At 35.1% G+C, this 17,354-nt stretch overlaps 1 protein-coding gene across 6 annotated transcripts in view; it reads right to left on the reverse strand.

Moving 5' to 3' along the window:
- Positions 1-17,354, reverse strand: part of GABRG2 (gamma-aminobutyric acid type A receptor subunit gamma2) — a 111,802-nt gene that overhangs the window by 40,493 nt on the left and 53,955 nt on the right. The window contains exons 7-8 of one of the 6 annotated variants that reach the window (XM_042992923.1): positions 9,038-9,068; positions 8,553-8,560 (exon numbers count right to left, since the gene is read on the reverse strand). The exons of the other annotated variants lie outside the window; for them this stretch is intronic. Of the exons in view, the coding sequence (XP_042848857.1) occupies positions 8,553-8,560; positions 9,038-9,068 (39 nt within the window). The remainder of the gene's footprint in view (positions 1-8,552; positions 8,561-9,037; positions 9,069-17,354) is intronic. 6 annotated transcript variants of the gene reach the window in all.

A 17,354-nucleotide genomic window follows, 5' to 3' on the forward strand; every position in this document is an offset into this window, starting at 1 on the left:
ATTGAGAATATATGGCAGATTCTATGTGAGGGTATAAAACACAGACCGAGAGACAATGTTCCTACCTTAATGAACACCAACAAAAATTATAAGGGAAATGTATGAAAAATAATAAAGTTAGGGATTAAAAGCATCAAAAACTGAAGACAAATTTTTATTCAAAGGTAATTTTGACTTAACTACAATTGACTAAAAAATCAAAAATAAACTTTTAAAGGATGTTAGTAATGGTAAGACCAAGAAAAAAATAATCGTACAGATGTCCATTTTAAACTGTAAAAAAAGAACCTATATCACACCAAACCTCCTGATGAGACAAAAGTATAAATATATTTTTAAAAATAAAATGGATAAAGTTTTTTGACAAGAAATGAAAGCACATAGTTTCAAGGCATCAGGTAACAAAGGAGGCATCCAGGACCTCTCTCAAAATTCTAGAAAAAAGAAAACTACAGTCACTTATATTTGTTGATTCAGCACTTTCATGTTGCTAGGACAGTAAAAAAATGGAGTTTCAGGACAGACCAGAAAGGGGAATCTGGAAAACAACCTAGGCTTTCAGTTGAGTTTCTAATTATTATTTCTAATATAGAGAAATAATAGTGATTTTTCTGTTGGCATTGATTTAGTGATTTTACTGAGTTTTTATTCCGGAGAGAATCTTTCAATATTTCACCTCTGAATGTTTGCCTTAGTTTTTTTTTTTTTTTCTTTTCTTTTTTAAATGCTGTTTATTGTATTGGGGACATTCCTTTTTATTCTTAGTTTACTAGTAATTTTTATTATTAACGTTAAGTCTTCTAAATGAATGTTTTTGCATCCAGAGATAGAATCATATATATATCCTTTTTTATTTTAGGACTGTGATAAACTTAGCATGTAATTATTGATTTTATAATATTAAGCCAGTTCTGCATTCTAAGAATAAACTTGACTTGGTCATGAAATAATATTCTTCTTAAATAACACTGGAGTAGATGTGTCAACACCTTCATTACAATTTTACCTCCAAGTTCATGAGCAACATTGGTCTGAGTTTATTTGTATGTGTTCTTTTTTCTTGCTCTTTTTGTTTTTGCTTTTGTTTTTCTTATTATTCTTGTCCTTCCTTCTTGTTCTCCTCCTCTTCTCCCTTCTTTTCTTTCTCCTTCTTGGGCTTTTTCTATTTGTCTTATAATGCGCTTTTTATGATGTGTAATGAAAAACGTGCAGGACTTATACATGCATGCATGCACATGCACACACACAGACATCCACACAAAAGGTATGATTAAGTAACAGATTAAGAAGATCTAAATAAAAGGAGACATATACTTTGTTCATAGAAGGTTGATACTATAAAGATGCCAGCTGTCCATAAAAGATTTATAGAATCAATACAGCATCAATTATAATTTCAGGTATTTTTAAAGTTGATAATATTGCTTTAAAATTTATAGAAAAACATAATGATATTTTTTCTATATGGTAACCAAAAAAATCAATCTGAGGAATTATTAGATAATTAGATTAGGTAACAAGATGTTTACAAACTAGAGTCATTCAGACAATGTGACACTGGCACAAAGGTAGAAAATCATACTACATTTACTCTAAGAAACATATATATGGTCACTTAACCCATTATACAATTGCCACTAACCTGCATCTGGAAAAGACAGTCTTTTAAAAAAAAATGCTGATAACATCATTGAATATACATTTGGTTAAGTATGTTGCTTGATTGCTACATGACACCTTACACAAAAACAATTCCAGATGGATCATGGATGTAAATATGAAAGGTCTAACAATAAAATGTAAATTCTAGAACATAGAAAAATTTCTTCTTGACATTGGGATAGGCAGAGAGATCTTCAACATGACACAAAAGGCAGTTAACCATAAGAATAAAATTGTGTTACATTAAAGTTAAGAACTACTATTGATGAGAAAGCATCACGGAGAAATTAAATGGCAAGTCAGAGAATGGGAGAAGACACATATCTATCTGTCAAAAGCCTTGTATCCATATATTCAAGAATTCCCACAAACAAGTAAGAAAAACAAAGACAAAAAAGTTGGATAGTCTTGAGCAGGCACTTTGCAAGGAGAAATAAGCAAATGACCAATAAGCGTATTTCAGAAGCCATTATGGAAATCAAAGTTGAATCTACAAAGTGATGCCACCATTCATCCATCAGATTGGCTAAAAATTAAAATTAAAACTTAAAACAGTAACTTTTCATGGAAATCCCAAGACTTGGCTAGAATGTAGAGTATCTAAAACTTATACCGAAAGTGTAAAGTGATAGAATCACTTGGGAAACTAGCAGTTTCTACAAAAGCTGAACATCTGCTTTCTTTATGGCCCAGAAATTTCACTCTTGGTTATATATCCAAAAGTAATGCATAAATGCACCAAAAGATATGCATATCAATGCTTATAGCAATGTTATTTATAGTAGTCAAAAGTAAAACAATCAAAATGTTCATCATGCATAAAATAAGTTGTGGTATATTAATGAAATTGCATATTACATATCAATGAAATGATTTATTGCTGCTCAGAACATGGAAGAATGTATTGAATCTAAGATACTAGATGAAAAAGTTTGCATACCATATTATACCATTCATGTAAACATCAAACTGATAAAACGTCATGTAAATTTCAAAACCTGATAAAAAACATAGCTCAGAAAATAAAAAACCAGAATAGGGATTGAGGTAGTGGTAGGTAGGTATTACCAAGAAGGTGTATTAGGAAGGCTTCTGTGGTGTTAGTATTATTCTATATTTTTATTTGGGTGGTGAAAACATGAGTGTGTTTGTTTTGTAAAAATTCATCAAGCTGAAAACATTGTTTTTGCACTTTACTCTATGTGCTTTATTCTTTAATAATTACATTGGCCCAGAGATAGACACAAGGATCAATCGAACAGAATAAAGGAGCCCAGAAATAAATCTACACATATATGGTCAATTAATCTGCAACAAAGGAGGGAAGAATATACAATGTGGAAAGGATCCTCTTCAGTAAGTGGTGCAAGGACAACTGGACAGGTAGATGCAAAAGATTGAAACTGGATCCTTCTTATACCATACATAAAAATAAACTCAAAATGGAATAAAAACCTAAATATAAGATCTGAAACCATAAAATTCCTAAAGATAACATAGACCATAATCTCTTGGACATTAACCTTAGACAAGGGAAACAAAAGGTAAAATAAACTATTGGGACTATATCAAACTAAAAAGATTTTTCATAGCAAAGGAGCCATCAACAAAACTAAAACTTACTGAATGGAAGAAGCTATTTCCAAATGATATATCCAATAAGGGGTTAATATGGAAAATATATATTTTTTAAACTCATAGAACTCAACACCAAGGAAACCCCACAAATAATCCTATTAAAAATGGGCAGGCAATATAAGCACTTTTCCAAAGATACACAGATAGTCAAGAAACACATGAAAGGATGTTCAACATCACTAATTTTCAGGAAAGTATAAATCAAAATCACTATGAGATAACACCTCACACCAGTCAGAATGGCTAGTATCAAAAAGATAAGAAATAACAAGTGTTGGGGAGGATGTAGAGAAAAGCGAACCTCGTGCACTATTGGTGGGCATATAAATTGGTGCAGCCACTATGAAAAACAGTATGAAGTTTCTGCAGAAAACTAAAAATAGAATTACCATATGACCCAGTAATTCCACTACTGGTATTTACCTGAAGAAAACAAAAACACTCATTTGTAAAGATACATACACCCCTAAGTTTATTGCAGCATTATTTACAATAGCCAAGATATGGAAGCAACCTAAGAGTCCATCAACAGATGAATTGATAAAGATGTGGTACACACACACACACACACACACACACACACACACACACGAGTACAGACACACAGGCATGGTGGAATATTACTCATCCATAAGAAGAATAAAATCTTGCCATTCACAAAAACATGGATGGACCTAGAAGGCATTATACTAAGTGAAACAAGTCAAACAAATACCATAATATTTTGCTATATATGCAATATAAAAAACAAAACAGGGGCATCTGGGTGGCTCAGTTGGTTAAGTGTCCAACTCTTGACTCTGGCTTAGGTCATGATCTTACAGTTCATGAGATCAAGCCCCGCATTGGGTTCTGTGCTGACAGCACGAAGCATATTTGGGATTCCCTCTCTCCCTCTCTCTCTACCCCTCCTCTCTCTCTCTCTCTTTCAATAAATAAATGTTTAAAAGTGAACAAAAAACAGAAATAGACTCATAAATACAGAGAACAAACTGGTGATTGTGGGAGGATGGGCAAAACAGGTGAAGGGGATTAAGAGGCATAAACTTCTAGTTATAGAATAAATAAGCCACAGGGATGAAAAGTACAGCATAGGGTGTATAGTTAATAATATTGTAATAATTTAACATGGTGATGGATGGTAACTACACTTCATATGGTGAGTATTTCATAATGTATATAATTGTCAAATCACTGTGTTGTACACCTAAAACTAATATTTTATGTCAACTATACTTCAATAAAAAGCATTCATAAAAAAGCAGAATATTGTTGCAGGTGTAAAAGCCATAGTAAGCAAAGTTTTAGGTGGTATATGTTGTCTAGAAATATCTATTTAATTGTTATTTGGCTTATATGATTTATATTTTAAGAGATAATAAAATGTCAGTCATTAACAGGTCATTTCCATCTCATGGAATTTCACAGACCCCATAATAAAATTTCAGGATTTTTTCTCAGTTTCATTGGTGGGGCCTGTAATGCCACTACTGGAAATGAGGCTTAAAATATAAGATCATGAACTGCAGATGGGAAAGCAAAGAATAAACTCATAAAATATTTTAAGTCTGTACATTTATGGTGCAGGTATCATCAAGTGATGTGGTTCCTGTAGTGAATAAAACACTAGATACAACAATAAAAGCATGGTGTTTTAACCCTAGCTCTGTCACAATTTAACCCAGTGTTCATTAGGCCTCAACTTCTCCATTTCCAATGAACAGATTGGGCTTGAAGTCTAAGAATTCAATATATGTACATAAAGTGATTAAGAATGTTAAGACAAAGACACAAATGAGCAACTTTTGAAATTGGACCCTTCAGAATTTCTTTTACAAGATTCCTGTCTTCTATTTCTTAGCTTATACATTTATATTTTATCATTCATGCTATTGCTTTCAACAGAGTTTACAAATAACCAGTTGGATAAACAGTTTTATTCCTCTTTAGCCCACACTCACCTCCACTCCACCTTTCATGTTGTCACTGACACTCACAGAGGTTACTCATAAATTGCTCAACAGTTTCACTTCCTTGGGGTAGAAACTTGCACTTGAGCTGTGTATGATAATGCTCATAAGTGTATCCTGATTTCTTATCTGTAGATATTTTCCTAAGAAAATAATCCAATTCTAGAATGGATTGAAGATAGTGTTCTGTTAAATAAAATACAAAACACCAAACTATATTTTGCCCTGTATATTATCCATTTAATCCAACTAAACTTTGAAGTAAATACTGTTTTTTCCATTTTACAAAGAAATGGCCATTTAAAATAGACCACATGAGTGACTCACTAAACTGACCAGTTGTGGGTTTGTGGTTTAAACCTCAACTTTTCCTACTATTGAACCCATATTTTCCCAATGCTTGTTTAAAGAACCAGGGCCAGCTGGAAGTTAATAATTCTAAGTTAAATCAGTGTCTTCCTAGATGCCTGCCTTTTGAAATATTAGAATCTTTACAGTATTATTTGACCATTGAGACTCCCACATCACCACATAGCTCTTAGTCACTTTGGTCGGATGTTGTAGTAAGAAAGAAGCCATACCTTTTGTTACATTCCTATCATACTACAAAGAGAACAAGAGTTTCCCTGTATCTTTGCCATGTCTGGATTAATTTTCTGAAGAAGGTCAATGTACTCTCCTTTCCTAGGAGCTATTCCAAGACCTCTACTTAGAAAGCACTGGTGGTAATCATAGGCAATAAAAAATGTACAACTAAATATGCCAGGGGACTAAAAGGCATATAAAATACAATAGGAGGGACTTCAAATGATAGCAAATAGAAGACAGGAATACAGGATGCATTACACAATATAATATGGGAAGAAACTTATTAGGGATGGACTGAATCACTTATGCAATAGGAAATAAAAAGGCCAGCTTATCCTTAGCATCTGAGGCAGCACTTCTAAAACTTTATTATGCCTAAGAATCACCTTGGGATCCTGTTTACAATGCTGAGTCTAGGGCTGCACATCTTGGGATTCTAATTCTACAGATATGAGGAGGGGTCTAGAAGTCTGTATTTTGAGTAAGTAGCAGGAGCAATGCTGGAGTACCCATAATGTCTTCTGAGAATAAACACTCTAAAAATATCAAAGGAGTAAAGGAAAAATTAACAAGGTGATTCTACTTTGTTTTATTTCAGAGCCCTCACATTGCTATAAAAGAGGAAAGAACCAATTGTCTTTTTAAGTCATTTTAATGCCCTGCATGGGTGAGAAACACAATCATTTGGATCAACTGCAGAGATTGAAGTAAAGACATAAAATCCTTTCCCCCACTCGTCTTGGGGATAAATGTGTTCTGAAGCCATTTTCTAAAAAGATTTTACAAAATGAACACTATGCATATGACATGGATTATGGAACAATTCAGAAGAGTCTGGAGCAGTAGCCATAATCAAGCATATTTGTGTTACGATAATATTCATACTAAATGGGACATAATCTATAACAAGCCTCATGTCTTTATAAGTAAGTTCTTTCAACCAAATTAGTTGAGATCAAGTTGTATTACTTTTATGATGAAATAAAAACTACAACTGTCAAATTAACACTTTTACTTGAAATTAATTACTGTGAATAAGACACTGAGGCCTTTAACAGCTATACTTTATTAAACACTTAATATTTGCCTGGCATTGTATTTAGTGTATTACATATGATCTTGTTGTTGTTTTCACTATATTCCTATGAAAAACATCTTTGTGGTCTTATTGTAAAGGTGAGGAAACTGAGGCCCAGAGGGTTAAAGTGACTGGTTCAAAGACAGGCTAGTGAGTGGCAAAGCCAGGATAGGAGCATGGCTGAGACTCTAACGATAGTCTTCTTTATACTGTGCTATACTGCTTTGCTCAAAAATTCTCTTGTTCACCACTAAGTTAAAAAAGAAAAATGTGCTTCAGTGGCCATATAACTACAACTTTGAAATCTTTTTTTTTGTTAATTCCTAAAATGTTTTACTAAGTGTCTGTAGAATGCTTATGCAGTTTACAAATATTCTTTCTGGACCAGGGTAGAAAACCATTCACCCCCTTTGAAGTTAGACATGGCCATGTGATTGCTACTGTAGTATAATCTAATCTCTTTGGATTGAGACAGCACTCATAATCTGCTCTTAACTGTTTTATATTATTGGCTTCACTTTCATTCCTAGTTTATACAGTGACCGAAGTAAACATTAATAATGTGTAAATTTTGCTACTGACAATACCACTCTTTCCTACCTTGGACCATTTCCACCAATAATGCATTTTTTAAAGAATACAAGAAAATATGTTCTGTTTAAGCTCTGATACCAAATATTTTTTTTTTAACCTCTAGGTTTTACATTAAATGAGAAGTGGTAAATTTGATACTGATATATTTTTAACTGATTTTTCTTTTTACCTATTTATTTTTCTTGGTACTAGGATTTTATTCAAATATTCTCAAGGTTTAAGAAAATGAGTATCATTATAATTTACTTACTATCTCCTCCCACCCTCTTTGACTCAAGTACCTTACTTTCTTACCTTTGGGTATTTACTCTTCTTTCTCAGCCACTAAATTTGGGAAGTACTCATCCCACTCCATATCCTATGGAGAGGATTATTGGGACAATCCTATCCTCATGGCTAGAACAATTGGTTCAGGAATGTGAAACTGACCAAATTTAAAGTTAATAGGGGGCGACTGGGTGGCTCAGTTGGTTAGGCGTTCAACTGTGGTTCAGGTCATGATCTCATAATCCATGAGTTTGAGTCCCATGTTAGGCTCTGTGCTAACAGCTCGGAGCCTGGAGCCTGCTTTGTATTCTGTGTCTCCCTCTCTCTCTGCCCCTTCCCTGCTCATGCTCTGTCTCTCTGTCAAAATAATAAATAAACATTAAAAAAAAATAAAGTTAATAGTAGATAAATACCAGGAATTCCAAGGAGAGATTTTGTCTTTGACAATGTTGGGGAGATATGAAGTCTGTTGCACTGTAGCCATTTACTACCAAAAGGTGAGGAGTCAGATGTTTCCTCTAGCTGTCTTCCTTCAGTTGTACAATAGACATTTATGGAACATTCTCTTTGTCAGGTCCTGTGCTAGTTGCTAAGGAGATAACAATGAAGATGGACTTCCGTAACAATACTTTCAGTCTTATAAAGGAGAAGCCCTCTCCTCAAATACAAAGAGCTTGTGGTAGGCTGTCTTTAGGTGCATTTTAACCTAAAAATTTACAAAAAGTATACTTTATCCACCACTTAAAAAAATATACCCAAGACTCTTTCTTTGGAGAAGATTCTACCAATTGTTTATCAGTGTTACCTTCCCCACATAAATAGGTCCTAAAATTATAGACCATAAATCGAGATTCATCTACTTTAAAAATTTGAAGTATAACATTTGTTTTAATATCTATTATTTTGATAATCACTCACAATTAACCCACACCCAAATATATGACTTCATGTAATGTCTAGTGTGTCATTAAAATAGTTTGCCATTCATAAACATATTTGGGCAAAAATAGAACTCTGGATAAATAGTAAATTCAGCAGAATTACATAGACATGTAATAGAGTCAACCATGAGCCTCAAATGTTCAAATTACCAAGGGCATCAGTCAATACTTTTAGTTGAGGGAATGGAAAAAATAGCTATGTAGACTAGTTTGAGTTGAATTAAACAAGGAGAGTAAAGAGTTTCTCTCCTCTACAGTTTTATAATTATTTCAATGAATAACTAGGTTTTAAGCTTGACAGAGAGATTGATACCTCATGTAACTTTGAACCTAGTATCATGTTTTAAATAAACATTTTCTTTACCAAATGTGCTCTGGAATTACCAAATGAATAATGGACAAAATAACTAACTGAACTTATATAACACTATACAAATGGTCCTGTGGAGGTATGTAGTGCTTTGCAATTACAAAGCCAATTTCATATACTTTAATCTCATTTAATTATTAGAGATATTCTCTATGGTTGACTAAATACGATATTTTGGTTTTATTTATAGGCATGGAAACTGTGGCTAAAATAGGCTAGAAACTTGCCAAAGTCCATGCAGCTTACAGAGATGGCCCCAGAGCTCAGGTTACCTGACTCCTCTTCCAGAATTTACCCAAGAGGCTAGAAAGATTGATTATTCAAGTGAAACCTACAGGCTGGAGTGCTGACTGTAATTTCCCACTATCACCACTATACAGAGAATTCTAGTAGATATAATGTCATGTTTAGACACGAAATTGCAATGCTAGAGCTATAGGTCTCAAAGAGAACTTGGTACTCTTTTTTTTTTTTTTCTCCTGATACCCTTCTTGCTATGACCTATTACAAAATGGATTCCTGAGGGACTGAGCATGGATTGAAAGGTTGGATGAAACATTAAATGACTATCAAATCTGGAACTACAGACAGATCAGATTTTTCTGGACACAAGGCTCATGCCTGGTACTTACATGGGCCAAATTGAATGAAAGGGAAATCAACTAGAAAACGTTCAGAATTTTACTCATCATTAAGCCAGCATAGGTATAGAAATGCCATACTGGCTGGTATGTTAGCAAATGCTCCCCAAATTGGTTCTCAGAGTGCTGGACTGGCAGTTGGTTTCTGCAGACACCTCTCCCACCAGCTTCTGTCTGGGAGGCATTGAGCATCATAGGTACAGGGGCAAGCATCCCAACTGCCAGAATGAGGGGTGGATGGAAGTAGGCAACTCACTAAATGAAGCCCCTAGAGCAGTCACAATTAAGAACTACAATGTCTCTTAAACAAGATAATGAGCATACTTGTACTTTCAAATTATGTTGCAAATGTATACTAATGTATTTTAAGAACTTGAGATGTTTTTAGAACAATAGTTTCTTCATTCAGGGGGAAAAAAGAGTGAGGATGGCATGCTATTGAAGCATGTATGCATTAACATGCTCTGGTTTAGTGAAAAGTATGGGTTTTTGTGTGTGATACTTCATCAGTCTTGTCACATAGAGATTCATGTAAAAGTTATTTAAAATTCAGTTAGATGCAGGTCATTGTCAATCCATTGGACTGTGGGCTGCTCAAGGGCAAGGACTATGGTTAATTTATTGTCTTGAACCCTATTAATGGTGCTTAGAACATAGGAGGTCCTGCACAAATAAGCAATAAACGGAACTTAGGTGACCTCAAAGAGGTCAGAGCTTTCAGCCACTCTTGGTAGAGTTCAGCAGCATTGCATAGATATACAGAGGGAGGCTTTGTGGTCTCAATGGAGTCTGAATCCCAGCTCTTCTGCTCACTAGCTGTATGACCTTGGGTAAGGTACTTATCCTTTCTGAGCATCGATTTTTCCATCTGTAAAGGGGCTGTACTGGGGCGCCTGGGTGGCTCAGTCGGTTAAGCATCCAACTTCGGCTCAGGTCATGAACTCACTTTTGTGAGTTTGAGCCCTCCATCAGCTGTGCTGACAGCTCAGAACCTGGAGCCTGCTTCGGTTTCTGTGTCTCCCTCTCTCTCGGCCTCTCCTCTGCTCACGCTCCATCTCTCTCTCTCTCTCAAAAATAAATAAAGATTAAAAAAAATTTTAAGTGGCTGTACTAATTTACCCACTGCATGGGGTAATTGAGAGAATTAAATAACACTGGTAGTAGGGATCAATCATTCCAATAGCAAAAAAAAATCTTTTTTAGATTTTTTAAACATTTCCTAAAAAGGTACAGTTTCCGTAAAGGATTGAAAATCCTGGGCCAGTTAAAACAAAACAGTGGAGAAACCATCTTTCTATGCAGTATGTTTTGAGCGGGTTTACCCACTAATTTTCATGAATCCCTCATCTACACTGACTTTCTGACTATTCTTAGAGTTGGTGAAATTCACCAGTACATAGCATTTAAGAAATAAAAAAGCTGACCCATTCAGGGACATGGCAGGTGACCTTGACCATTTTTTCTTTTAATTATTTAACACAGTGTGAGGGAATACTACAGAGAAATGAAGCACAATGTTGAACCTGCCTTTGGCAAAATCTACTACCATCTCTAGCAAGTGTTCTGGCCATGCTGGTCTCAATTTCCAGTGATTTCTCAAGTAAATTTTAACTACAGAATTATTTTCCCTCTTCCTCTTCATCCCCTGTCCCTCACCAAAAACATCCTCCTAAGGAAGTCTACTAAGTAGAATGTTTAAGAACCTGGGATATGTGACCTGTTCAATCTGATTTCAAATCCTCTATTTCTCTTACTGCTTGGGAGGGCTTGGACAAGTTACCTAATTTCCTTGAGTTACAGTTCTCTTATCTCTGAAAGGAGGGTAGTTGATCATATCTACTTGGAGGTTTTTATGGGGATTAAGAAAGAAGTTTTATAGAAATTACCAGGGGCAGTTTGTTGTACATAGTATGTTTTCAATAAATAAATCATGTTATTAATTGTCCCACTGAATAACTGTGATGTCTTAAATTAAGCAGCATTTATTCCTAAAGAAATGTTCAGTGAGGATACTCGTTCTTAAGAAGAAATAAGCATCTCTTTTTCTTAGTCCCAGACAGAATGGAGACTGGCACTAATGCTGACTCTTGTCCTTATTCTTGCACCCACACTTGCAATCATGAGAACACATTGAATATTTTGAAAGGAAAAGATAATTTTCTTAAAATATGTTTCTAAATCCCTACATGAATTTTAATTGCAAAATGTTTCCGATCCTATATTCTCCATATAAGAGTCTAACTTTTGGGGCTCCTGGGTGGCTTAGTCAGTTGTATCTAACTCTTGATTTTGGCTCAGGTCATGATCCTAGGATGGTGACATCAAGCCCTGCATCTGGATCTGCACTGGGCATGGAGACTGCTTAAGCTTCTCATTCTCATTCTCATTCTCTCTCTCTCTCTCTCTCTCTCTCTCTCTCTCTCTCTCTCTATCTCTCTCTCTCTCTCTCCCCTGCCCCTCCCCACTCTTTCTTAAAAAAAAAATTAAATAAACAAACAAACAAATAAATAAAAGTTTAACTTTTGATCTCAAGAAAAGTGAAAGCATTGAGTTTAGCCTGCTTGGCTCTCTCACAAACCCACAATGACTTAAAGATTGTCAAACGAGCAGGCTTTTATTGACTTTAGGTGAAAATGCATTAATCCAAATTCCATTTTCCTGTGCCTTCCACTGAGTATAACTTTCATTTTCCTTTCATTTGTACATTTAGCCTTGATCTTTTAATATCAGGTTCCCCCAGAGAGTAGCAAAAACAAAAACAAAAACAAAACAAAACAACCTGTTGCTTTAATAATACCCTTAATTTTGACCAGCTTGTCATCCTCATCAAGTCCTGATGACAAAATCTGATCCCAGGGACCCAGGACTGAAAGGCAAGAATTGAGTCACACTCCCAGCCTTACCCCATCTGGGGCTGAGATCAATGATTCAATGATTCAGGTTTGTTTTGTTTTGTTTTGTTTTGTTTTTCATTTCTCAGCTTCCTTACTGGCACAAAGATATATACATCTTTAGGCCTTAGCTTTATGACATGACTCTGGAACTTCAGATCTAGAGGAAGCCTTATAGGTAATTGTTAAAGTGATGACAATGATGCTTTGGATATGTGCTGCACTCCCAACATGTTATAAAGCATTTTCACATCCATTATCTCATTTGATTCTCCCCACACCTCTATGAGAAAGGACTCCCGCTAATGCCATGCACATCTTACTGACAGAAACTAAAACACAAAGGGATAAAAGGATTTGATCAAGGTAATGCAGCAAGTTAGACGCAGACTGTGAGTGGAACCTGGGTTTTAAAACTCTTATTCTAGTTTTTCTGTCACCACTCCGTAAGATTCTAACTAATAATGTAGACTTATGCTATCAGCACTGCTAAGCCACATATGACTTATTTCTCAGACAGCACTGAATGCAACATCTTCTGCCAACATAGAAATAGAAATAGGTCATCTTCTTAACTCAGTCATTCTTTCCCTTTTGGTTTTTATTTTTCTTCATTTTATTTTACCACAATATCTGATACATGGGAAAGGACCTGCCCATAAACATTTGAGTTATAGAACTTAACAGAGAGGCTTGAGAGAGTCTGTTGGAATGAAATCTGGAAGCCAATTATTAGATGCTTCATTTCCTATGAAACTAGTTGGGAGACCTTAGGCTGGCCATGTCACTTCCATGGACTTTCTTTTTAATATGAGAAATAAGGACACTTTGAGTAGGCAATTCTGGAGTCTCTTTGACTTACATGTTTTTGTCTTTATTACATAACTGCAGCATTGAATATTACTGGTACTGTGGAATGGAAAATAATGAATTTCTCTGACACATTTAGCGTGCGTGTGTTTGTGTGTGAGTGTGTGTGTGTGTGTGTGTGTGTGTGTGTGTGTGTGTGTTAGAGACCCCAATCTGGTCATGGCCAATCAAATCAACAAGTCCACTTAACATCCATTTCCTAAATCTTTCCAAAGTCACTTTATGGGACAGCTATTAAAAGAGCACTCCCACACACACATCTGCCCTTTTTGGACAAAATTCAGCCTTCTTTCTTTTTTTAGTCTAAATTTAAGGTTACAAAAGCAAGCAGAAGTGAATCATTGCATCAATAACTATCTTCTATGACCTTTCAATAAATTATAAATCACTTTTCTTTTCTCAGTCATTAAATATGCCTGAAATCATCATGCAGAAATATGTGAATTTCAAAGGTTAGGGAAAGGAATGAGAAAGAGGGGAAAATACAATTATATTATGATCATGTTGTCCTCTATTTCCGAAGCTATTCACAATTTTCTAGGCATATTCAGATACTCATACCAACTCTTGTAGGGCAATTATAATTCTTCCATTTTACAGATAAACAAAGTGAGGTCTGACAGGTTAAATGACTTGATCGGATATATAAACCTATTAATAAAGTCAGCTAGGACTTAAGGCGAGCTCATATCACCCTTAGCCAAGTATTCTTTCCTTTCAACTTTTACTTAAAGTCATGTTTTACTAATATAGTATACATGTCATTTTGTATAGAGTTTTGAGTCATAGAAAATACTTCTAGTAATAGAAAGCATTTTAACTAGCCTTGTTCAAGATGCTCCTGTTACTTCCTCATTCTTATCTTTGTAAAGAAAAACTGACTCTAATTTGATATATCCAATTATCAACATTCTAAACGTTGCCATCAACTTGAATAGTGGAACATATTAGGTTGTTATGGTATGCCGGGGCATGAGGTACCTTGAAAGCATGTGCCCTTTATTGTATACTACACACACACACACACACACACACCTGTTGATGTGAATAGCTTTTTTCCTTAATAAAAAGGAAATTGCTATTTTCTACAAATGAGACCCCCCCCAAAAATGCTATGGCTCAGTCTCAGAGCACAAGTTCAAACCCTGTCTCTGCCACTTCCTAGCTACGTGATCATAGAAATGAAAATAAGGTCAGCCTTCTAAAGCTGTTGCAGGTATATATTTAATAAACCTTGTAAAATCCTTAGCACTGAGCCTGGCATACAGGAAATGCCCAATAAAACCTGGCTTGAACATTCTCATCATCATCCTCATCACCACTACCACCCCCTCATTATCAACACTACTCATCTGTGCATAGATTAATAGGAGCAGATCTTTAGGACCAAAATATCTCCTATTACTCACTTATTTGGCGTCAGCCAGTGAAATGAAAATTCCATTTTATATTAGCTTCATTTTAGATAAATGGCCAGGGAACAGTGACTTGGGGACACAGATTCTTGTTGATTAGTTGTAATTGTACTGATAACTAGCCACACAAAAATGTTTTAATTATTGTTATCCTATACTTCATGTGCTTCACCTATAGAACAGAGGGACAGAATTAATTTTAAGAATGTTTGTAAAGGAAAGTGTTAAAATTATAGCTTTATTGTTAAGATTAAATATAATGATTCCAATTTTACTTGAAACTACTGTATTTATACTTTTTTCTTATACAAGACTACTACAGATTTTTTATCATGACAAAATAACAGCAATCAAGACAGCCTGACCTTTTCATTATTTTGTGACCATTCTTTATTAAATCATGTTCAATTACTTCCTCCTAGTGACAAGAGGATGATGCTAGTTTATTGTTTCTTAGAAGTTACACTGCCTAATATCTGTAAAATTTGATTTAGTATGGGACCAATATTTACGGACTTGTTTTTCAATGTAATTAATAAAGCTGTCCCAGAAGTATAGCAGGGAAAATCCTGCCCATGTTTATAAAATGTGACAGTTCATATCACCCTACAATCATTTCCATGTTAATATTGTACCTTTTCATCTGCTCTTTCTGAAGCCAATTTTACATAAATAGGAAATCATGGCTGGGTCATTGACAAAATAAGCAAGCTTGACCAAAACAGTCTCTTTTAAAGAGAATAATTCTCAGAATCAGAGACATTTTAAAAACTGGTTTCTATTTTCTTTGAGAGTTCATCATTCCTCCCCCTTGCTAGTGGGTTTTTTCCCTGCCATATCATCTCAAGCTACACCTGCTCACCTGGCCAGGGGATGGGCCATGTACAGCAGAAAGGATTATAATAATGGTAAATTTTGGTTATGACTTGGCAGTCCAAATATTTGTTATCTCTTTCTACCAAGTCTTTCCCTACAAAGGCCTTGCCCAGTGACCCTTTGTGTAAGAGAAGCATGCATTCTACCCCATGGGCAACAGGCTTGACTATGTGACTTGCTTTGGCAAAGGAATATGAGCCAAATCACTTATGTTTATCAAAGCAGGAAGTTTAAGAATCATTTTATTCTTCTATTGCCCCCTCAGCCAATAGAATAGTATGCCAAAGAACGGAATATATTTTTTTTCAGCTTTAAATCACTGATATTTGAGGGCTATTGCTACCATAGCATAATCTAGCTTAAACTGACCAATATAGTCCAATTCTGCCATACACAGATGCACAGATGAAAGCTGGACAGGAAGCTGTCTGTTTAGTGACCTACTCTATGATTTGGACAAGGTCTTTGTCCTCTTTGGATACTTTTCTACAAGATTGGTTATACATAATCATCTCACCTGGAAAATGAACATCACATTATAGAAATACTGTGAAAAGTTAATGAGGTGATTTATATAGAGAGAGCTTACAAATGCTAGTACATCATATTATTTTAGAAGTAGTAGATCAATACTATTTTAAGGGATCACCAATTCTCAGCACAATATCCATTAGCCAAATTTATACAATTAAGCTCTTAAAAATAATACATTATGGTCATACTATGCACACTTGAGGGCAAGTGTTCTTTTTGTTGTAGGATACCAAGTGTCTCTTCTTTCTCCTCTCTGAAAGCCATGCCAAAGCCACTGTCTTACCTTTGCCCTCTCCTAATTTCTCATTCAGAATAAAGGTAGTTCACATCCACCCTCTCTCCCCACACCCACTGTGGGCCTATTTTTCCCATGCCAAATTCATTTTTTCAGACCTAAACTAACTTACCAACCATCTCGATGGCAACACTCTGGGCCTCTTGCCCCTATGGTTACCACTGAAGTTCTCTATACATGACAGATAAAATAGATCTGTTAATTTCTAAGTTTCATGGAATAAGAAAACATTAGGAAGTTTATACTAGGGACTTGTGGGGACATAAATGCCCACCAGAAGATTGCTTTATAACAAAACTGCCAAATATCAGGAAATATAACACAGCATCTTAGAGGTGAAAGAAGCTTCAAATTCAATATAGTCTGGGTTTTTTTTTTTGTTTGTTTTTTTGAGACAGAGAAATTGAGGGCCAAAACAAAATATGACTGTTCAAGGTCATTCAACAATATGATAGTACAACCACAAAGACAACTCTTACATAGGAATCAGGTTTTTTTTTTTTTTTTTTTTTTTTTTTTTTTTTGCTCTATATCCAGCTGTCTCATTTCATCCGGGATAATAAAGAACAGAGCTTTATTGCAGAACAATAATTGTATCAATCTTCAAGAAAGTACAACAGGAAAAAGTGTCAATTGGCTATGCAAGGCTGCTACTCAGTAATGTTCAGGAAAATCGCAACCAAGCTTTTATCTGCTTAGATGTGAGCTGAAAAAGACAAATACA

The sequence above is a fragment of the Panthera tigris genome, chromosome A1 (genome assembly GCF_018350195.1).
Source record: "Panthera tigris isolate Pti1 chromosome A1, P.tigris_Pti1_mat1.1, whole genome shotgun sequence".
Classification (NCBI taxonomy): domain Eukaryota; kingdom Metazoa; phylum Chordata; class Mammalia; order Carnivora; family Felidae; genus Panthera; species Panthera tigris.